Source organism: Nipponia nippon, unplaced genomic scaffold (genome assembly GCF_047370975.1).
Source record: "Nipponia nippon isolate SJK-2023a ecotype South Korea unplaced genomic scaffold, ASM4737097v1 scaffold_15, whole genome shotgun sequence".
Taxonomy (NCBI): Eukaryota; Metazoa; Chordata; class Aves; order Pelecaniformes; family Threskiornithidae; genus Nipponia; species Nipponia nippon.
The window spans coordinates 390,009-413,467 of NW_028262331.1; the positions used below are offsets into that span (position 1 = coordinate 390,009).

Below are 23,459 nucleotides of genomic sequence, written 5' to 3' on the forward strand. Positions count from 1 at the left end.
TAGAGTATGGGATCATGAGGGGGTAACTGGGGGAAGAGAAGGGAAGATGGGCACGAGAAGGCAGTCCAGTACCACTCTACCGCTGGGTCTTTCGCACAGCCTGAAGGCAGAGGGTTTATATATATCACTACTAAAGGGCACTTTCCTTCTCAACTCATTGCCTGGCCCCTTCAAACGTAAGAACAGCTGAACTAAATCAGATCAAGGGTCTATTTAGCCCAGCATCATCTCCGTGATAGCTGCCCTGAGTCTCTAGAGAAGCGCAGGAACAGGGCAATGAGATGTTATATTTCCATGAGAACTTTTAAGCCTCCAAATACCTTCAGCGGAGGGATTCTCTGGGCTGGACGTGGTTTCTGTCCTCCCTTGCCAGCTATTAAACCGGTAAGAATGGTTTCTTGGCTATCACGGGCTTTCCTTTGTGCTGGGAAGCACACGACATCTTTTATAGAAGCTCATCAACAGCCATGGGTCTCCCAAGCCCCCATGCTACTGACTCACTTGGACATGCTGCCTGGGAGGGACAGGATTCAGGTGACAGGGTCCTTCTCCTTCCTTGAAGTGGCTGCTTGGATCCTGTCATTCCCAGGCTGGAATGGGGGGGCTGGCAAAGATCCTCCTGCTCTTCAGGGCTCCGTTTGACTAACGCCGCAAATCGCTGTCTGTAGCAGTACCGCAGCGTGAGCAGTAGCGCTGCAGCAAAGACTTCGGGGCTAAGAAGGCAAGGGGGAAGGTGCGGCGGCGAAGCCTGCTGTTATCCAGGGACCTGGAACCCGTAGGGTGGGAACTTGCAGCTGCACCCGCTCCCGTATCCCTGGGCTGATGTGTCAGGATTTCCCCTGAGCACCAGGCTCCAGTATATAAAAGGTTTTCTGCCACTACAGTTTTTAGGAGCAGCGGTGGATTCCTGAGGTTGTGGAGAGGTAGGAGGCTCCTGATTCTCCCCGCTGCGATGACAGGAGCCTTTGTCCTAAGAGAAGAGTCAGAGATACCAAACACCATCCCAGAGGATAGTTTGTGTTTTGTATACTTGGAAAGCGCTTTGGCTAGGCACGTGGAAAGACTTCAGCTGGGAAAGAAAAATTCTTGATTACTAAGAATCATCTTACTACGAAAAATTTTGAAAGAAATGGGTGTTTCGATAAGTAACTTCAATATGGAAAAAGAACAACAGCAAGCTCTGCTCGTGCCTTGGCTTCAGGGACGTGAAGAGGTGGAGGAAGGTCACTTGGCAGAGTGCGGCAAAAATACACGAGAGCTGTCAGTGTGATTTCATACAGGGATAAAATGCAATTTCAAAGCTTTGGGGAGCGCGTGAGGAGCTAAAACACCTGCTAAGCACACCCCGCGGAGCACACATCGGAAACGGTACATCTTCATTTTGGTCAGGGAAGCGGGGAACTGGCACCGCAGGGATCAGGAGAAGCGCAGCTCTCTTACAGCGACAGTAACCAGGAACGCTCTTTGCAACGCGGCAAGGCAGCTGGGTGCACTCTTGCACCTAGCGTGCCACAAAAACCACGTCACAGGCTCTTAGAGGCGTGATACCATCTACCAACACAAGGGGTCTGTAGCTTCTTTGAGGGGATACCTATTCCTTGAACCCCACACAGATGCCATCCATCACTTCAGGCATATGGTACAGACGCAGACAAGCAGGCTTACAAACGGGGGGACATTTGCCTTGATGGACTTATGAAAGTTGCAATTGCTCTCGGGAAGGAAATGGGCCCAGAATAAACGTTACTGCTTGAGCTGAGGGGCTGAGCGCAGGTACACGCGCAGGTACACGCGCAGGCAGCAGATGTGTTTGTGAGTCAGCAGGGCACGGCCCTGCAGCACGCTGGGCTTCCTTTTCTGCTGGAAAGCATGTGTTGCAGGGGACAGCGTTGTTTCTTCAGCACAAAGGAGCTCAGCCTCCAGCAGAAGGCGCTCTGCAAGTCCACAGCGGGCTCCAGGCTGGGCCAGGGCGCAGAAGTCCACACAGGGAAACGTCTGGAGTAGATACACGTATTTATCAGATCATAGAACCACAGAATGCTTTGGGCTGGAAGGGACCTTTCAAGGCCACCCAGTCCATCCCCCTGCAGCGGGCAGGGACATCTCCAACCAGATCAGGTTGCTCACAGCCCCGTCCAGCCTGGCCTTGAATGTTTCCAGGGATGGGGCATCTCCCACCTCTCTGGGCAACCCCTGCCAGTGTTTCACCACCCCCACTGTAAAAAATTTCTTCCTTAGATCCAGTCTGAATCTCCCCTCTTTTAGTTTAAAACCATCCCCCCTTGTCCTATCGCTATTGGCCCTGCTAAAAAGTCTGTCCCCATCCTTCTTGTAGGCCCCCTTTAAGCACTGCAAGGCTGCAATCAGGTCTCCCCGCAGCCTCCTCCTCTCCAGGCTGAACACCCCCAGCTCTCAGCCTGTCCTCACAGCAGAGCTGTGCCACCCTCGGATCGTCTCCGCAGCCTCCTCCGGCCCCGCTCCAACAGCTCCATGTCCTTCCCGTGCTGAGGACCCCCGAGCTGGACGCAGGGCTCCAGGGGGGTCTCCCCAGAGCGGAGCAGAGGGGCAGAATCCCCTCCCTCGCCCCGCTGCGGGGGATGCAGCCCCGGAGACGCTTGGCTTTCTGGGCTGTGAGCGCACATTGCCGGCTCATGGTCAGCTTTCCATCCCCCAGCACCCCCAAGGCCTTCTCCTCAGGGCTGCTCTCCATCCCTCCATCCCCCAGCCCGTACTGATACCAGGGACTGCCCCAACCCAGGTGCAGGACCTTGCCCTTGGCCTGGTTGAACCCCATGAGGCTCACCCAGGCCCACCTCTCCAGCCTGCCCAGGTCCCTCTGGATGCCATCCCGTCCCTCCGGCGTGTCACCTGCACCGCTCAGCTTGGTGTCACCTGCAAACTGGCTGAGGGTGCACTCGATCCCGCTGGCTGTGTTATGCCAGCGGGAACATGAAGTGTTGGAGATAAACATTCACCTGCTGAAAAACTGGCTGAGATGGAAACCAGCTTTCAATGAGAAACAAGGCTTTGCAGGCTGAGAGCAGCAGCCACCAGCACTCTCACTCCCAGGGGACTTGCAGGGTCACTACCAAACAGAACAGGAAAACCAGAACCAAAGTCGATCTCGGAGCAGCAGCTGTGCAGCAACACCTTCCTAAACCTGTTCAGGCCAACAACCGCCCCAGCCTGCACACTGCAGGAGCCAGACCACGTTTGAAGCTCTGGTTCAGCAAGTTGGATAAATGGGATAGGTAAGGAGGCTGACATTTGAAAACCAGCGTTAACTGCACCCCTCCGGAGCACAGATGCACTGGCAAGCGGACACGCTCTGCATGTACCCGATGTATGGCTTTCGCTGTTGCTGATCGACCCCTTTACGCCCGAAGAGAGAGCATCTGCTCGCAGCTGAGCGATGTTTGCCCCGTGTGTCAGATCTGCTCGCTCTTCCTGAGGAAAGAACTCCTCTTCCTAGTAACCTGCTCGGAAATGAGGACTTCAGAAGTGAAAATCATGCAGGAAGGGAACACCTCTGTTGGTCTGAAAGCAGGGATACGGAGTCCACCCCTGGGTCGTTTAGGAGATGGATTAATGGAAAAGAACGAGCTCTTGTTAGGTCTGGGGATTCACTTATTTTTCTCTGCTTAGCTTCAGCTTTTTTGAAGCAATGGGCAGTGTTAGGAAGCGTGTGCTTTGTCTCCAGGGAAATCCCTGAGAGCTGTCGGGCTTCTCTCCAGATCAGCTCAAAGGTCGATACCACCCCGCACTCCGCACTGCGCCGTCCTCAGGCAGGACGCTTCACTCTGCTCCTACCCTGCAGCCCAGGAGCGAATCACAGAGAGAAAACGCAGCACCCATCAGAGGCAAAAACCACCGCTGCGCGCTGAGGCAGTAGGTGCGGCAGAGGCAGCCGCGGTGCGACAGCTCCAGCAGCAGGAAGGAAGCCAGCCGGCAGCAGGACAAGGTGGAGGTGACAGCCGCCGGCGAGGGCCACGGCGCTGGCTTGCCGCGCTCGGCAGGTGACCGCAGCAAGAGGAACCGCGCGGACCCCCAGGAGGACGGTGTTGAGTCATTTTGGCTGAATTATACAGGGGAGCTGCTTGGCGTTCAACGGCACGACTTCTGGATTTACACACGAGCAGACAGGGTCACCTAGGGAGGGGTTTTCATGTTCTCTGACCGTACCTAAATGCTGAAACGTTTGGGAAACTTCCAGCTCCGCTGTTTCAGTTCCCTCCTGCCAGGTTGGCTCCTCGCTCCTCTGAACCACTCTCTGCACCCAGCCCAGCCAGACCTCATCGCTCGTGGGCCTGGCGGCAAGAACGGGGCTCCAGAGATGAGAACAGCAGTGCCGCATCCGAAACAGCTCCAGCTCCTATTTGGCTTTTTAACAGCCACGTCACCTTAACAGCCCCCAGCCACGCCGTGATCCACAAGGCACCCAGGCTTTCTTCCTCCTATTTCCAGCCAAGGAACTTTCTGCTTAGAAGTTCCTCCAGGACACAAGTTTGTACTCCGCATTTTGTTTCTACTGAATGAAATTCCCCCCTCCCGTCCTGTGCCTGACCCTTCTCCATACTCGCAGCCTCTCCCAACCTTGTACGCTGTGTGATAAATTAACAGAATTAAGTCGTTCTCTAAAACCAATTGCTTGCGAACCTTTCTCCACCCTGATTCCCCCTCCAATAAACTGTCACCCTCTATTTAGCGAGGCCCTTACCTACCTCACCATTCGTACACACCGCTCTGAAAGTCAGGGAGCTTTTCAAAACCACCCGATTAACCTTCAATGAAACGGCACCACACTTTACCACATTTCTCATGCGTTTTCCCTGTCCTTCCCGGGTGCTTAGGAGAAAGGGGCTTGGCCAAACACCAAACCAGTGAGACGGAGGAGGTGGAGAGGTTCCGTACCGCAGGGCCCGGGGAAGAGCTCCAGCTGCTCCCGAGTTCCCAGGGAGCAGGAACATCTCCGTGTGCTCCGTGCAGGGTGGAGGGGGAACATTTGCTGTTATTACCTGCTCTCTTCAGTGCCAGGTGAAGCCCTCAGGATAAAGCAGTAACTCCCACGTTATGTAGTTAGCTTTTTCAGTGGAGATCCGTAACGGGAGGATATAACGTTTATACTCCAGGTCGTACAAAGGCTGTTCTAACTTTACGGGTAGTCTGGGGAGCTGAATTTATCCCACCTGGCTCCAACTGGTTTGCCAAGGCTGCTTCTTTCCACCCCGAAGCAGCCAGAGAAGGGCCACACAAAGCAGACCTGTTGCTCCGTGCCACAGAGCAGCAGCGATCCAGGATCACTAGAACATATTTAATACACCGGATTTTAAGGGAAATCTGCGCTCCTCATCACTGCAGAAGGGGTTACAGGGTGCACGGCTGCGCCCGTGTTTTTGCTGCGACCGCTTCTGGCAGGCAGCGCCTGAGCAGCTGCCGCTCCGATCCCTCGTACGCGCTGCTAGTACAGAACCGCCACGCACACACCGCTTCGTGTTTAAAAAAAAAAGAAACCCACAAAAAACCAGAGCCACAACGCTCAACTTTTTGCCCTTCCTCCTCTCCCGGGCCTCCCGCCCCGCCGCGCCCAGAGCCCCGGGGGCGGCGGGCACGGCGCCTCCCGCGCCGCTCGGTGCCACGAACCGGTCCCTCGGGGCACGGCGGCCTTCCCCGGCCCGGCCCCGCGGCCTCCCTCCTCACCCGCCCCAGCGCCGGGCCCGGCCCGCCGGAGCCACCGCTTCGCCAACCCCCTGCCCGCAGAGGAGGGACCCGGCCGGCGGGGGGGGGGGGAGCCCGACGCCGAGGGAGGGGAGGCTCCGGAGGGGCACGGCCGAGGCTCCCTGAGGGGCGGCGGCCACCGCACCGCCGCGGGTCCCCCACGATCCCACAATGCCCCGCGCGCCCCCCGCCCCTTGAAGAGGCGGCGCGAACCGACGGCGGAGGACAAAGCCCGGCGCGCGGCCCCGCGGCGGTACCCGGATGGGCGGGGGGGGCGGCGGCGCGCCCTGATTGGCCGGCGCGGGGAAGGGGGCGGGCGGGTAACGGGGACACAAAATGGAGTCGCGCTCTCTGCCGCTTACATAACGCGACCTCTCACCTCGCGCGCGGGGCAAACTAAGCTCGCCGCGCCGGCGGGCGGAGCGAGGCGGCGCGATTGGCGGGCCGGCTAGCCAATCCCAAGCTGGTAGCGCGGGCGGCCCGCCAATAGGCTCCCGGGACGGCGGCGGCGGGGGCGGGGCCCGCGGGGCGGGAGGCAGGTCGGGGTGCGCGCGGCGAGGCTGGGCCCGCCGCCCGCCCGGGAGGGGGAGGGGAATCTCCCGCCATTTTTCAATCCTCCCGCCCGGGTCCCGCCGCCGCCGGGGTCGTTGCGCGGATCCGCCGGCTCCGGCCGGGCCCCCGCCTCGTCCCGCCATGGCGCCGCTGCTGGGCCGCAAACCCTTCCCGCTGGCCAAGCCGCTGCCGCCGGGGGAGCCGGGGGAGCGGTTCGTCATCCCCCACACGCAGGAGGCCTTCCGCACCCGCGAGTATCCGCTCGGCCCGGGGGGGACGGGGACGGGAGGGCAGAACAAAGCGGCAGTGGGGCGGCGAGCGGGGCCCTTCGGCTCTGCCGGCGCCGGTTCCTGGCGGGAAGGGCCCGGCCGTGACGGGAGCGCGGTCCGCGCTGCCGCCGGGCTCGGCCGGGGGCCGGCTGCTGCTGGCGAGGTTCTGACCCGGTTTATAACGCGGTTGCGGGCGGGGGGAACGGGGACAGCGGCTCTGAGGAGAAACTAACGGGGAAGGGGTGGCGGGGAGCGGGAGCTGCCTGCGAGCGCAGCGCGTCCCGGTGGGCAGGGGGTCCTGGGTGCGATCGGCGCAGCAGCCGTGCCCGGGGCTGGGGGACAGGTTTGGGGTGTGCGTCCCGTGGTGAGGGGTGGCGGCGGAACCGGAGACTCCCACGAGGAGGAGAATAAAACAGTGACAGAAGCAGCTTGCCCGTGGAGAGCCCGGGTTTTCAGTCTGACTGTGAGTATCTTCTTCTGGGCTGCTTCTGCATGAAAAGCGTTTATTTTGGGGTTGTTTTTTTCTTACGGTTCCATGAGAGCCAGCATGTGGCAGTGCTGGGAGCGGAGGTGGGCCAGGCAGAGGGCTGTCAGAGGCGAGGTGCAGCCGGGAAGGCAGGGTTACTGCTGAGGTCCCGGGCAGGGCTCTGCCCCGTAACCCGCAGACTGCTGCTTCAGGGGGCTGGTGTGCTGTTTGCGTTATGAGGATCAGAATCTGAGCGATTGAGGACTGACGGAAGGACTGGGAGTGAGGTGCGGATGCATGGATATAGGAATATACGTCGGAGATCTTGGTGACGCGGAAGACAAAGGAACTCCAGAACTTCTGCAGACGCCTGTATTGGAGAGAGTCTCGTTGCTTCAGTATGAAGAACAGCTGGTGAAAGCCCCTAGGAAGGATTAGGTAGCTTTTGAAGAGGAAGTGTGCATCTGAGTGCAGACAGGCATTGCTAATGCATTCAGGCCAATAAAATGAGGTTGGGTAGAGTGCTAGATACTTGCTTTTTCACAGTATTTTAAATTAAAGCATTCAGTCTGTGACTCAAACCTGCTATTGTGGTGTGTGCAAACTGAAAGTAGCTCAGTCATCCTTCTGACCACGCAGAGACCTCTTCTCTCTCTTTCCCTATAAGGAACAATCAGTGATCAAAAAGACAGAGTTTAATCCTGATTGCTGCTTTTATAAAAGAAGATGTGGCTTTGTCTGCCTTAAAGGAACAGCACAGAGGAGTTACAGGGCACCTTCTGAGAGGACTGGTGTGTTGGTATCGCTCTTGTGGACCTGTGAGTAGGTGGAGGACATCTTTCTGCAGACACTTGGATGCTGTTAACATTAAGGGAAAAAAGGGAAGGTTTCTCATCCTCAGAGGGGACGGCATTAGCTGCAGGGTCAGAAGGAAAGAGGAAACCAATGCAAGCACTGAGGTTTGAGAGGGATGCTCTTCTCTTGGAGAAAGTACAGCATGGGATGCCGTGGGAGGCGGACAGCCTAGCCTGTTCTAGAAAGTTCATCGTGGCGGGTAGACGTCATGAAGCTAAAAAGAGAAACTAAGTAATGCTGGGTTTCTCTCTTGCTTTGTGGACTGTGTATAATATAAGCTAGGCAAAAAGTGGAACAGAAAATTGCAAATGAGTCAGTAAGTTGAAGGGAGATGTTACCTAAGGAAGGCTTGGTGGGGTTTTTTTGGTCAACTTCTGTTTATCCTAGATAGCATGGAGGAGTGGCTTTTGTGGATGGGAACGGCCTGCAGAGGGGGCATGTCGAGAGGTACCCGAGTCTTCACCCAGAGCAGCCCTCCGTGTCCTTTATGCCGAGGCCTGGCAGAATATGGTCTCCTGAACTTTTCTTTTTCCACCTTGAAAAACTATCGATCAGCTCTTCCCCTAAAGGGTGCACAGGTTCTTATACACACAGCTACGACTGAGGTATCTGAAAGCCATAAAAAGTTCCTAAGACTTTTTTTTTTTTAAGGATTTGCAGCTGTAGATTGGGTTGCACAAAAAATGGAGATTGGGGTATTGTATAAGAGGAGAGCCGTCTGCCCCGTGGGCACAAGTTAGGAAAGCGTGTAGAAGCGGCGGACAGATGGATAGGCTGGTCATCAGGGTGCAGGTGTTTGGTTGGGTCTGATATTTTTTTGTAGCTTTATGTGGCTTCCTTTGACTGCCAAATCCCCTGAAAACCTTTTAAGAGGAACCATGCTGTGTAGAGCCCGTTGCATCCTGGCGGAGCCTTGGGATTCTGGTGTCTGACACGGAGTGAGCCTTGCTAATTGTGTGGGTGTGGGGATGGGTGGATCGCTGGGCGGTCGGAGAGAGATTCATCCGTGCAGGAGCTCTGTAGGATCTGTGATCTGTGAGGTGTCAGGCAAATGTTTCGCCTGTGGTACAGTCTTGTCCGGTTCATGTCAGCTGTGCACCTGGCCTGGCCGCAAAGCAAAAAATAGCATTTGATGTCTACCAAACACCGAATTTGTTCCCTGGTGAGCAGGTCATCTCTTCCATTAGCGCCTGGGACCGCTGCAGCGTGTGTTCTGCTCTACCGGCTGTGGTTTGGAAAACCACACTGCCAGCTCAAGAGAGATGCTGGGTTCGGCGAGCTAACCAGCCCGGACTGGCAAGAAGGGACTATCCCAGCCAACACTTTCCTTCAGCCATCAGTGTACAGTTTTGGCACGCTGCGTTGCTCTCCTCCCCAGATAAAAGCTTGCTGTCTGTCTTTACTTAGTGTTTTTGTATGGCAAGCAGCACAGAGAACGTGAGGAATTGGGCTGCGTTTGGCGTGCGTGTTCAAGGCTGTCGTTCACATCTTCACATGTGGTATCAGCCAGGTAAGCGCTGGCTGAAAGAGGGCAGCACCAAAGCGCGGTCCTGTCACGCTCCGCGGTTGGAGGAGTACTTCGCCACCCACCCGGGGAGTTGCGTCTTAGAAATGCACCGACCTTCTTAGTAAGTTTGCCTTCTTAGCTAACACAAGTGGAAACGATTAAGATACTCTAAAGCTATTTTGGAGTTGATGGTCGTTTCTGGGAGAGCATCAGTAACCCAGGAAGAAGTAAACTTTGTATCTGCTTAATAGTCATCTTGTGCAGTGGGTTAGCTTGTTTACTTTTAAACATTTTTTTCTTTAAAAGGGCCCTTTGTTTTTAATGTAACTTTGTTTTCTGCCTTCTGACATTAAGCGATCTTCAGTGTGATGCAAACAGACGTGATGTATTAACTGTCACGCAGTGGGTAGTCAGCTGTTTAATTTAACACGTGTGTTATTCATGGCTTTGGGGGCAATGTTCACAAGGAGCTGGTGTCCAGGGTTTTTTATTTATTGTTGTGTTGGGAATTAGTGGCAATGGCAGCTCCAACTGTGTAGGAAGACGGGTTGGTTATGGCATACCAGTAAGGCCTCACTTGTAGCCCTGGATCAGACCTGCTGAACGGCCTGAAATTTCTTGGGTTTGTTTCCAATCTGAGTGGAAAGGACAAACAGCGTATGTGTAGTGGAAAGTTTGAGTAAACTTTGCAAAAACATCCTCCTGCGTTTTGGCTTTGTGCTGGCCCTGGAATTTCAAAGCAGAACCTGGCTTGGGAGCTTGTGGCAAAGCACAAAGGCAGGGTGGGCACTGCGGGCACGAGTCTGGAGCGCTGGCTAAGGAATGTGTCTGGGGCCAGCGGAAGATGAGCTGACCAGCTGGAGGTGGAGTTAAATTGCATTTGAGAGGCAGAGCTGAGCTGGACAGGGAAATTGCTATACCTGCCGCTTTCAAATTCAGCGTTGATCTGAAAAATATGGGTCCTGATACGGTGCGATTAAGCTTGTTCTCATAGGTGTGTACAAGGAGGGGAAAATTCTTGTGGATCTTCCTGTCAATATGGGAAGGGTGTTAGGAAAAAAATGTATCTTTCAATTATTTTTCAACTGGAGGTCAGCATTTATTTGCTCTCCTTGCGGGAAGGAAAGGGATCTCCTCACAGGTCTAGAGAGAAGAAAGTTGATAAATGGAGGAGGGAAGTAGACCATAATTTTATTTCCCAGCTGTATCTCAAATATTTGTTTATCGTTAGACTACCGAAGGCTTATTAAGGCAATGTCCTGAACCCTTAAGTAGTGTGTCTTTCCTTTAGTGTTCCTGTTATGGCGGCTGCAAGTCCTTCGTATCTGGGGGGTGTCCACGGATGCGCAGAGGGAAAGCCATGGGGAGGGTGAAGGTGGGGTTGCTGGATGAAGCTGAAGACCATTGTCACTTGTATGTTTAGGCTCCTGTCTACTGCGAGGATTGAATTTGCTTCTAACTCTTCTTTTTGTAGGAAAGGCATAGGAAGGAATAGTAGTATGGTTGCAATTTAGTCATTATTAAAGTGGTTAATTGCTGTAAATACAAGGAGGACTCCTGGTTTCTTGTTTGAGGACTCCTGGTTTCCTGTTTGATTCCCCCCCCCAGCTCATTATCACTGCAAAAATTTGTTAAAATCACACCTCTGGTCTGGTCGGTGGCGCTGTGCAGATGAGTTCCTCTGTAAGCCGTGGTTGCTCCTTGCCGTGGCGCTTCCTGCCCTGTCGCACCTCTCCTTTCTCTGGACACTTAAGCATCTTTGAAACCTCAGGGTAAGAATTGGCCAGAGGGCTCAAAACTTAGCGGGGCGATGACTCGTCAGATCGCTGCTCATCTGCCGAAGAGCAGGAGGCTCCACAAGCAGGGCAGGCTGGGGAACCGCAGGATTTCTCCTTGGTTTTTAGACCTGCTCCAGGCAGAGGGAATACTGCCAGCAGCGGCAGCCTCCCCTGGAGGCGGCTCTGTTCCTGGCTGATATTCTTGCCTAGCACCAGTTGCGGTGGCTGTAGGATACCTGTATGTCAACATTGACAGCGCAGCTTCTGTACCTTGTTGTGCTTTACCTTGGGGCTGTGAAGAAATGTCCAAGAAAACTGGCTTTGTTGGAGTTGTAATTTGGCTTCCTGATAGGAATCCTTAAAAAAAAAAAAAAGGCTAGTTGCCCTAAAATTTTCTTGAAAGACAAAGCATATGCAGGATACGATGAGCGATTTGCTGTGGCTGGTGGCTCTGCCTTCGCAGGAGCGTGGAGCAATCTGCTTGTTCCCACAGAGACTCTCATAATTAGCACTTGTGCTGCAGCGGGCTGAGCCGCCGTCGTTGTTACAAGTATGCTTTGTGCTTGCCTTTCTGCTGGAGAGCACGCTGAAGGAGAAGGGAAAGATGCTTTTCTTGCCTCTCTCATAATTTCTCCACTTAAATTACCATCGGTAAGCATATGGCAACTTAAGCAGGCTGCCGCGGGGTAAATTGGTATGCGTTTACACTGTGCTAGCTTTTCTGATAATTGTGCCTGTACGTGTTCTATCCATAGAAATTATGAAGCAGCTTATATCTGTTTACGCTGACAGTTAATTACCGCTTAGGTGGAATGGGTAGAGCATAGCCACAGATGCTTACAACAGAGTAGCTAATGCTACTTCATAACGCTGTCTGCGCCACGGCGGCTTGCCTGTGCACCCGTTCATCCCAACGGCCAGCATAACTTAACCTTCAGGCCGCTCGTGGTAGGGGAAGCGGGGGATGTACTTGGTGAGAAGGATCCTTCTGTTGTGCTAACGCAGGAGGCTGCTCTTGTTGGGAACCCAAGGAAAGGTGGCCTTTCTAGTGATTGCAATTTCAAAGCTTTCGAGTTGTTTCCTCAAAAGATCGGGGGTACTGGGTAGACTGGTAATTTGCATCTAGAGTTCGTAACATTAGTAGGCAGTAGTAGTAGTAGTTCCCCAGCAGTTATTGTTGGGCATCTCGTGGCAGTCCATGCCATGTCTCCTGCACGCGCCTGTGCTATTGTTTGTGCTGTTTTCCAATGAATCAGACTGGAAAAGCTGAAAAGTAACTTAGCAATGCCAGGAAACGTTCAGCCGTGTGTATTCCCCTTCGGTATGCCAGTGCCGAACAGGACAGGCATTTCAGCTGCAGAAAGCTCCAGTGCATCCTGGTCTGAAAACCGATCGGATTTAATGCCGCATCTCCATGGTAGACGCAGGGTCAAGCTGTCCTGTAGCGATCCTCAGCCTTTGCGCGCTCCGGTAGCAAGGGTTTAATTGAATTTGTTTGTCTTGTGCTACTGTGATTACGCTCTCCACTGCATAAACCCCTGTTTTCCTGAGCTGCCGCTTCTACAGAGAGTACGAAGCGCGTTTAGAGAGGTACAGCGAACGAATATGGACGTGCAAAAGCACAGGAAGCAGCCAGCTGACGCACAAAGAGGCTTGGGAGGAGGAGCAAGAAGTTGCCGAGCTGTAAGTACCAGTGAAGAAATTGGTATCTGCCTGTCTTTGGGCACTGGGGCAGAAAAGCGGACTCGGGAGGGATACGTGGTTGCTAGTTTATGAGGTGAGGTAAGTAGCTTTTTACTGGCTGTAAGTAGATCTGGAGTTGAAAGCAAATTAAGTCCAAATTTGATGCCATCACTAACGCAGTTGAGTAATGTACTTATTTAGTGCCGTATCTCGGTATTACTTGAACCAAAATAGTTCAGCATATGGTACTTGGCATATTTTAAAGCCCCTTGAGTAATGGGAAATTTTCAGAGGGGAAAAAAATAAATCTTGAAGGAGCTAAAGTAAAAATACAGTAAAAAGAGGCTGTTGAAGCGTTTCACGTCAGCCAGGTCCACAGCTGTGATTACTTTTTCCACATCTGCATTGGGATCAGTTGTTGTACTAAATAAAAAAAAGTTATTTTTGAGTGAGATTTTGGGAATCTGCTCTGCTCGAAGCAATAAAGAACAAAGGGAAACCAGCAAGTCATGGCTCTGGTCAGACCAGCAGCGGTGTCCCTGCCCTCCCCCTCTAGCACACAGCACAGGCCCCAAATGCCTGGCTGAGATTCAGCGTGACCCTGGCCATCGAAGTGAACGTGCTGTAAAGGTGCAAGCCCTTGGCTCGACCAACATCGAGAAGTTACTTTGCGATTACCAAATTGTAGGAATTACGCCAAACAAATAGCATGTTTCTCAGGTCTGTGAACTGACGACTTGGACTTGGACTTCTGTGACCTTTTTGTCCTGGATTTAAACTGGGGACGTTGTCAGCAGTGCTACCCAAGAGGTGACATTTTTCTGCTGCCCCTCTTTCACGAAGAATCCCCGTTTCTCATTCATTGGCAAAAGAGTTAATAGCCTTAGCCTAAGGAGAAATTCCCCATCCTTTGAGGTTAATCGCATCCTTAAAGGCAACAAATAGGAAACCTGTTTGCTAATGGTCCTAATTTCAATGAGGGCTGAAGTGCTACTGTCTTCAGTCTTTCTTCCCTAGTGTTCTTGTTTGAGTGGAGGGTGCAGAGCCAGCTCCATAAATTCATAATCCTGAGTCAAAAACCACTGGTCTGGTGTTGCTTACTTTTGGTTAACAGTGTTGGATTGGTTGGCCACTTCTGAAACCATTAAGAAATGTAAATGAAATATAAATGGAAGATTTCTCAATAGCAAATTTAGCTATAGTCTCTAAATGCGGGGAAAAAAAGACTCTGTGAAATGAGATTTTGGTCTTGTCTCTTTGAAACGGGATTAAAAGCTTCCCAGGCAGTTTGCTGGCTGCTTTAATACCTGACATTAGTCTGAATAGAAAAAGTTCATTTAGGCAGTTTGCTAAAGGGATAAATTTGTTCGTGGCAGTTGTAGAACAGTAAATAAAGCTGAGGATTGTCAGCAATGCATTCCTGAGTCTGGGAAGCTAAAAGGGTTTTGGAAAAATGGAGTATTTTTTTCCTCCTTACAGTGACTTGAAATGGACTTTACTTTTTAGCAGAAAGCTTTATGCAATATTTCTCCGTACTCCTATCAGCAAACTGACCTGATCTTTTAGAAAGGAAATCGGTCAAGTAAATTTGTAACAGTCCTTTCTCTTCTTTGAATGAAAAAGTTTGAAGATCATGACGTGGTGAAACACACCAACTGTTTTGTCTCTGGAAAGATAATTTGATTGTGTAAGCCTGCCTCTCTCTTCTTTACTGTGTTAGCAGCCTGTTTGGGAAGAAAGAAATGCTAAATGTTGATCGGCATCGTCTTATTGTTGGAAGCAAAAATTTTAAAGTAACAAGCCCCAGAATAATGACACGGTCTTGGTATATATTTAATATCTCCTAGGGAGGCAGTAATAACCAGCAAGAAAGGGTTCACCGTCAATGCCGCTTTTCCAGAGCGCTTTATGGTGTTCCTTCTGGGAAGGACAAGCACAATTTGTATTGTCATGCCAATTAACGCTTTGGGTGGGTGCTGGGGGGAGGGCAGCAAAAAGCCCTCGGATGTTTGCATGCTAATGTGGCATCTGCCTCAAACATTGTCCTGGCTGTTAATGTTCCGGGAATTGCGAAATGGGAGGCTACTTTGCATTTTTGGCTTTTATTCCCTGAATAATGAAAACTTCTCATGTGCTTGCTCAGCTTGAAGGAGGAGTTCCCCATCTGGTATGAGAAACTGGTACTGGAAATAGTCCACCACAACACTGTGTCTTTGGAAAAGTTGGTGGATGCAGCTTGGCTGGAGATCATGACCAAATTTGCAGTGGGAGAAGAGTGTGACTTTGAGGTAAGGATCCGTTTTCCATTTTATCCCACGCTTTTGCACAGAGCTAGTTTTGGATAGCTAAAGGAGGAGATGGGAAGACTATGTTAGCCACTTACGTTATCAGAAAGACGGGGAGAACTTCTTTTCCGTAGAATCCCAGTGGCAGCACCTGCTTTTGAATGCAAAACGGTTCCATAAGCAGAAGCACGTGGATGGCCCGTACTGATGGCAAGAGAAAAAAGACTGATCTATGTGTGTGCGTGGGGAAATAGAGATATATTTGTTATACTGCTTAAATATGTGATGGTCTATGTATGTATTTTTCTATATATTTAAATATATATTTTAATTAAAAGAAGTTGGACGTTATAATCTGCTGTAATCTTTTCACCTAACGTTCCCAGAAGGAGTAGTAGTCTTAAACTAATGTAGCTTGAGGTTAACTGCTTACAAATCTCTAACGATGCTCTAATGATGAGAAAATTCCCTCCAAAACTGGGAATGATGGGGAAAACTCAAACCTCTTAAAAATAAGGGGAAGTTATAAAATGTTCTCTGTTAGCAATCTGTTTAGGACATATTCTCTCAACTGGGGCTCCTGAGAGAGCACGCTTGCTCCTCGCACGCACGCTCTTTCCTTAGGCTGAGAAAGCAGCGTTATTAAACACTGGAAAAACTTGTGGGTTGGCAGTTCTCTCTTAGCAATTTGTACAGAACTTCCAGGTAGGAGTAGTAAAAAGAAACCCTGTAATTGTTTCATGAGAGGGATGATGAACTTCTCTCAAGGAGGATGTCAATTAAGTGTTTTGCCAAATCACGGTTTGTAGGTCGTCTTAGCTGCTTTTTTCCTTCCTCGTAGTGTTAAAGCTCACTAGTTCAAGTGCCTTGCTCGGGGTCGGTTTTCATCAATATTTCCGTGCAGGTTGGTAAGACGAAAGTGTTGCCTGTGAAAGTTGTGAAAATACATCCCCTGGAGAAAGCTGATGAAGAGGCCTCGGAAAAGAAATCTGACGGAGCCTGCGATTCCCCATCCAGCGACAAGGAGAACTCCAGCCAGGCAGCCCAGGACAACCAGAAGGAAGCTATCCTGAAGGAGGATGACAACAGGAGGGAAAGCATGAGTAAGTAGTGAGACAGCGTGCCAGTAGGTAGCACCTGGAGGCGAGCATTAGCATTTATGTACGTCTTGGGCCTGGGCGGTGAGTGTTGTACGTGCTGTTTAGACAGCGTTACGTGGTGAAAACCCTGACGTTGTCATTGTTAGTGGCGCAGCTCTGGTGGCATCAGCGCTGCTGGCTTTCCAATGTTCTTGCCTGTTTTAAAGCAGAAAATGTGCTGTCATTCTAAGGTGTAATACCGAAAGCTATACATGAAACATATAAGCTCCGAAAGTATAACAAGTGTATTAAAAAAAAAAAAAAGGGGGCGGGGAACAGCAAAGGTTCATGCAGAATCATAAAGTTCTGCTGCGATGTTCATCCTCAGAACAAACATCTCTACTTCTAAAGCCCCTTCTGCAGTCAGAGACAAGCTCTAATTCTCTTTCATGTCCCCAGTTGACATAAAAAAAAATAACGGTGTTTTTCTTTTCGGTTATCCCCTTTCCAATTTTCAAATGCTGAGACAAAATTCATGTAGAAAAATGCATATTAATTTTTTCCTAAGGTTTCAAAATAAAGCAGGCTTTGAAACATTGTTCCCCTCTTTCATATCTGTTCCTCCTTGCTGCAGAACTAAACAGTGGATGTCCAAGGCTTTTCTTGACTCTGAGAAGGTACTGTTGAAAGAGAAAAATAAAAAATTAGTTTCATGTCCTGTGTAACTTCTTTAAAAATCGAATTATAAGATTCTTTAAAAGAAATTTCAAAAAGTGTTTTCAACCAAACAAAAAAGCCAACCCCACAGTGTAGCTCTAATCTGGATAGCTTAATTTTAAAGGCACATAAATGTAATAAACTGTTTACATTTGTAAATAGCCGCTCCGGCATCTGGAGAAGGTGTATATAATAACCTCCTCTAACCGGGAGAAGAGGAAACTCAGAAAACAGCCCAGCAAGGTAATAGCAAAGTCAGGAGTGGAAAATCAGTTCTACCAAGCTTTGGTCCCAAGCTTAATAATTGTCAGCTGTTTCTGATTGGTACTGGAAAAAGTTAGGAGCTGTTTTGGTTTCATTGCAGTGCTCTGTATAACCGGGAAGGAAAAAAAAGTGTTGCAGAAATGATCTGGCCTTATAGTCATCCTTTGAAACAGGAGTAGTGCTTGGAGAGGGACTCATGGCGTGGTTTTGTTTTTATATTGTGGTAGTTCTCTCAAACTACCTCGTACAAGGCATGGGAAGTACCGTTTACTTCAAAAAGGCCACTGACCAAATTTTCAGCAGCATTTTTGGGCTACCATAATGTTTTGTTCGCTGGCGTGCAGTACTCTAACCAGCTGTGTGCAGCTGGGCTCCTACCGACGCTGCCAGCAGAGCGCCCTGAGACTGGGAGCACGCTGCAGGAATGGGGATTCCTGCGCCTTGCTCGGTCTCCGACTCAGCTGTGGTTTGTCTGGCCTGTGGTGAGTCACGCCTATGAACTGGGACTGCCGTAGGGCCCTTCTGTAAAAGATGAACCTCAACGTTTTCAAATCAAAGATGCTAGCAGCGTCATAACATAATCAGTAAAAGCAGTAAGCACTCGTTCTTTTAACTCTCCTCCTTGTACGTACACATTTATTAAAAGGTTGTTTTATTGCTAGTGCTTTTATATTCTGGGCTATAATAGGACATAGGCGCATAGTAAACTCATTACTGAATCTATAGTCCAGAGTCCATTAAAATAACTAGATAGCATTTGTTACATTTACGCAGCATACTACAGAAGTAGTTAAAGACTTGCTTCCGTTTAGTGGGTTCAGGCCCTGAATTGCACCGGCAGGAGGCTGTCTGCGGTATCTGGAGGTACCCAGCCCCACTTATTTTGACTTATTCTTTCTAATAATTCGCATACTTGACCACTGGTAATACGGGTTGAGGTCACCGCACAAGAGCGAGCGTTTAGAAGCAATAACAGGCTCTGCGTAACAGTGCGTGACGTAAGAGCTGCATCTTTCTGTGCGCACACGAGGGGGCAGAGTTAACCTTAGCATTTTTACTAAGACTTATGTCAAACTTGCTGATTTTGTTGGAGGAAAAAAGAGGCAGAGAAAGAGAGCTTCGGTCTCGCTGATTAGGAGTCTACTGTGCTTCAGAAGCTAAAACTAAGGCTTTATACCAGCTTTATTGCATCGTACGTGCAGCCTGAAGCGGCTTTGTATTTTTAGTTGCTTAGGGAGTGAACTCTGGAAAATCTGCAGGAGTGAGAGGAAAGGCTGGTTTTTTTCCTGGAAATGGATGGTGAGCTACTGCAGGCAGGTTCTGTAGCTCGAGCTGCGCTTGGAACTAATACCGCTTTGGAAAATCCAAAATAAGTGGTGAATAGACTGAGACGACAGCATACGGATGCTTTGTGAGGTTCCGGGAGCGTAGTGACTGCAAGTTCTATGACAGTGCAATGCAACAACAAATGAAGCATGCTTTTTGTGAAGTAACTTTAGGAAGGCATGTATAGCGATTTCTTCTTCCCCACCCCTGAGTATCCAGGTGCTGTTTGATGGAATCCAACGTCGTCATCCCGATTTCTGGAGTCTAGAAAGTAAATCACAAAAGCAGAGGTCGCGTACAGCCCTGCAGAGGCCGTGGTGTAACTGAGTCCTTCAGAGTCAGAGCCAGGCCTAAGCCACACATTGTTATTTATTAAATAGAAACTTGCTACGCGTGATACGCCCATCCAGCAAAGATAAGGTTCAGCTGCTTAAAAGGCATTGAGGCGGATCGCTGAAAGCAGATCCCTTACAGAGCTTGAGGTGTCTTGTACACGACTTCCATTGTGCTGTTGCGCAGAAAAACATAGTTCAGTATTTGTGAGCTTATCAAGATCTTCTTAATACAAATGTGGAACCAAAGCAGGCAAAATTTACGTCTCCGCGTGATTTGTGATGAGAGGATTAGTTTCCTTTCACACATACCATCGCCGTTAGGAAATTCAGGGGTTTTTATTTTAAAGAAAAACTTCTACAACGAGGGATGCTTGGAGCAGAGGGTTCTGCATTGCATTATCTGAAACGTAGTGCTAACGTGGGAAGTAGCCGCACATTTATGCGCGTGGTGAGCCCGTAGCATCTGTGATCTGTTCCCGAACCAAGGTGACTGATTTTGGAAGGCGGGGGTGGGCAGAACTCGGTTTTATACCATGTAAGCTATAATGTTGCTGAAGCTTAAATGCTATAGGGCTTACAACGTGACATATATATGTATATTTAAAAGTCTGACTTAGGTCTAGCATTGTATTCTGCATATACTTAGTAGATAATTATTCTCATCTATCATGCTGACTGTAGTGTTTTCTTTAGTCATAGCCACAAACATAAAAACATTTGGGGATCGCTTTCTTCAGTAAGCTGGGATTTTGTCTTTAATGATTAACATTTGCAACCTGAAATATAGAAATAATAGGCTCAACGGCAGCTGGCAAGAAGATGTGATGCCTGTGTGCTCTTTCAGTTACATCTCTCTTGAGAATAAAAAGACTGGTTGTGTAAGTGTGCTTAACATCTCCAGCTACACTAGCCATACACACAGGGCTCATAGCTGTGAAACGCTTAACGGCCGCCAAAGTTAAATGATTTTAAAAGTTACTTTAATTTAGAGTCGGTAATTCCCGCAGTAGAATGCTTTCAAATATGGCATGGCAGAGACAGCTAGGGCTCTCGGCAGGAGCTCCCTAAGCAGGTTACTGGTTCAGTTATGAAACCTGTCTCCCCTTCGTGGATTTTATAGACGTTTTCTCCCTTTGCACAGGGAGTTGCAGCTTACCGTCTGTAGAGAGATAGGTTTAAATACTGCAAGTGGTCCTTTACGCTCCTTGAAGATAGGTGTTACCTCCTACTTCAGAGCTGGTTAGGGACTCCCTTCCCAGCCTGCATCTTCAGGATATTTCCAAAACCCGATTTGGGATTTTTTTCCTGATGTTCTAGTTTAACCGAACACTGTATAGATAGCAAGGGGTGGGGTGCTCAGTCCAGCAATGGACTGGATTCTTTAACTTTTCTTTTGACTCTAATACTAAGACACTCAGTGTTTTACCTTGCTTTATCAGACGATCGAGCACGTAGGTCTCCTAGGAAGCTTCCCACTTCTTTGAAGAAGGAAGAAAGGAAGTGGGTTCCACCTAAATTCCTGCCACACAAATACGATGTCAAGCTGAAAAATGAAGATAAGGTGAGTTGTCCACTTGAATCCTTTCTATTATAACATGAATACACAAGTTTAATTGAATAATCACTATCAGTGCATCTGTACAGCACGATGTAGCACTTTCTGCCGGAGTCGTGGCATTGGAAGCAGGATGGCCGTAGCTGCTGGTGACACTGAGTCACGGTGCTGCAGTAGCTTTAGAGTGGCTGCTGGTAACTGGTTAATCTCCAGTCAGGCAGTTAATGACAATTGGTCCGAGGTGGACTAGTTAAATCATGAGCGGCAGTTGCTGCTCTCGTTCTAACTGAGCTTCTCCGAGAGTCGTAGGTAGCTGCGCTTCGGGAGGCTCTGCGTAGCCGCAGCACTGCTGCGTGCTTTCGTCATCTGTTTGCTAATTTGGCAAGAGAGGCAGTGCTGACCTCAGTTTAATGAGTACCGCTTGCAGAGTTACTCCTCTGGTCTCAGGAAAACAAACAAACAAACAAACAAACAAACAAAAAACATTAATATGTAAAAGCTTTTAAGTTAGTAGCAAGCACAATCCAGAGGGAGGTCAAAGATTAAAGCAGTGGGCTTTTTGGCAAGAAATCTGCAACATAAACTCATGGTTTTTATTTTTTTGGCTAACTGAATCTCCTACCAGTCTCTGTTGTGCATCTCGGCTCTGCAAGTGCTGTTTGCATCGTTTTGAGTCTTTGCAAGAGAGCTTCGAAAGAGTGAAGAGTTTGTGGACATGAAGCAGTACAATGGTCCTTGCTCTTTAAATGATACGTATTTATAACGTGGTTAGAAGTTAAATGTTAACAGTATGTCTGTTTGTTATCTCCAAGATCATCAGCAACGTACCAGCAGATAGCTTGGTCCGTACAGAGCGGCCTCCCAACAAGGAGATCCTGAGGTACTTCATCCGTCATAACGCGCTACGGGCTGGCACGTGTGAGAATGCCCCGTGGGTAGTGGAGGATGAGCTAGTGAAGAAATACTCTCTCCCCAGTAAATTTAGTGACTTCTTGCTTGACCCACATAAGGTAAGAATTCCTAAAAAGTACCTCCTTCGCTTTCTCACCCGTTCCCCACCCTTAAACGGTCTTGGCAGAGACTTCAGTGTGGCCGTTGGGTTTTGGTGCTCCCAAGCGTACATCGCCTTCGAGAGATGCAGAGCAGGAAGGCCCACTCTTTTGAAGATTGACCCTTTGTGAGGTGGCACAGCTTGAATGTCTGAAACAGTGGCCTGCTGTGAAAATTTGAGGTGTAACTGCCTTTTCTTGTTTGTTTTTTTTTTTTCCCAATAGTTTGCATTACTTGTCTACAAGTAAAGACACGATTTCCTGGTGTAAGACAAATGGAAGAGCTATAGTTCTTGCCTGGTAATGTCAGTGATTGGGCCCTTTTCATGGTTGCAATGCAAGAGCTGAATGTGTTTGACTTCATCGTGCTTGGTTCTTGTATGGTGCTGGATTGAGTGATGGCAGATACCACAAATTTTGTGCTGAATACTCTTAGGGGACGGGGTTTTTCCCAGCCCTTTGTAATGACCAGCCAAGTATACTGTTAACCAAGTAAATGCCATAGCGTGAAATCCGCTCTCTTAAAGTCCATCTTTGGGTGTAGAAAGCACTGTTTTGTTCATTTAGTAAACTGACTTTTTCATGGACTCGGTCTTTGTCAAGCATCGTTCTAAAACTGGAAGAGAAATATTTGCTGTGTCCCTTTTTCCTCATCAGGAGGAGAACATCCTTTTCTAGCAAGTTTCTATGGACTCTTCTGGACGCTTGTAAATTTGCTTAAAGGGAAAAATAAATTCTTCATATTTGAGCTGCGTTTACCCTTGCTGTAGAATTTGGGGTCGCTGCCTTAATAGAAATTAAAGTATTTGCTGGTGGGGTACAAATTCCTTTAGTCAGCACACTGATGGAGGGAGGCGTAGCCTTAGTGAGAGAGAAAATACGCAACTGTAACATCTTCCATTTGACTTAGAGAAGCCCTTAGCTTTAAGGGTGGTGCTTTCCGTAGTGTGTTTCCCACTTGGCGTAGGGAATGATTTTTGCGTTGAATTTTTACATTTTGAGAAGCGGCTGGAGAATTTATTACTCCAGAATTAGTGTTCTGACAAAATAACTTTGTATAAGTGACAGTCGGAAATACAGTGTAAGTTGTAGATCTAATATTTGTGAATTTGTAGTTACCATGATTCATATCAATGCTGGATGCTTTCGGCTTAGGTAATTCTCTTCAGCCAAGACTTTAACACAGAATTTTTGTGGAATGAAGTTATGCAGACATTGGATTTGGTGATTGTGCAATCTTCAGTAAAAAATTCTCCAACGGGCTAATGAATGCTCTTAAACTAAAGCCTTCAAGAGTGAACGTTCCTGAGCCAGAAAATCTGAATATTCCTACGGCAGTCTTAACTGGATCAGATTTGTGTATGTCTGTTCTTAAATAAATGCTGCGTAGATGCTTGCGCCTCTTGCTGTGCTTACCACTGTGGAATTTTTTTATCGCTAAGGAATCTCAAATTCTCAGCCCCTGTTTTCTGGTAATTTTATCCATAACCGAAAGGTTATATCCTTGTATTTTATTTTTCACTTCTTGAAATATATTCGTATTCTGGGTGCATCCTGAAACTGAATTTGAGATGCTGAGATAGTCCTGAAATCGGTCTCTCTTTGGCTCTGGGCTAAACTGTTCTGTGCCAAAAGGATGCTGTCAGGTAGGTTATTTCAGCAGCTTCAAAGCAGTCAGATATTCAATCGCATTACTTCGGGATTGAACCCTGTCTCGCCTTCCTGCCAGACGCTTTCAGGCAGTTCAGAAACCAGTCTCTGAGCGCCTGTCACCCATCGCTTCTGTGCTCCTTCCGTTTCCTCTGGGTGGGGCCCAGCACCGAACCCTCCATGACTCATAAGAAATCTCTCAGCAGAAGAATAGGTTTTGAAATTAATGTCAGCATTTGCCAGGCAAACCCCTCCCCACAACCTTTTAAGCAGAAACGAAGTGGTTTTATGTAATGTAGTAGGAAACACTTAAAATTATTTGTAGCGTTTCAGTTTCTGAAGTTAAATGTGAACTTTCTGGAATGAGCTAATGA

The 23,459-nt window shown here is 49.1% G+C and overlaps 1 protein-coding gene across 9 annotated transcripts in view; it reads left to right on the forward strand.

Annotated features, from left to right (window-relative positions):
* The first annotated feature begins 6,217 nt into the window (after positions 1-6,217).
* BAZ1B (bromodomain adjacent to zinc finger domain 1B) overlaps positions 6,218-23,459 on the forward strand; it is a 50,434-nt gene continuing 33,192 nt past the window's right edge. For 2 of the 9 annotated variants that reach the window (XM_087752298.1, XM_087752297.1), the window contains exons 1-6: positions 6,220-6,521; positions 12,709-12,825; positions 14,969-15,113; positions 16,015-16,213; positions 20,271-20,392; positions 21,199-21,396. In XM_087752298.1, coding sequence (XP_087608424.1) covers positions 6,409-6,521; positions 12,709-12,825; positions 14,969-15,113; positions 16,015-16,213; positions 20,271-20,392; positions 21,199-21,396 — 894 coding nt within the window. In that variant the 5' untranslated portion in view covers positions 6,220-6,408. Of the gene's footprint in view, positions 6,522-7,525; positions 12,826-13,545; positions 13,636-14,448; positions 14,513-14,968; positions 15,114-16,014; positions 16,214-20,270; positions 20,393-21,198; positions 21,397-22,587; positions 22,795-23,459 lie in introns of those variants that run through there. The other 7 variants (XM_087752300.1, XM_087752299.1, XM_087752301.1 and 4 more) reach the window with 6 other exon arrangements.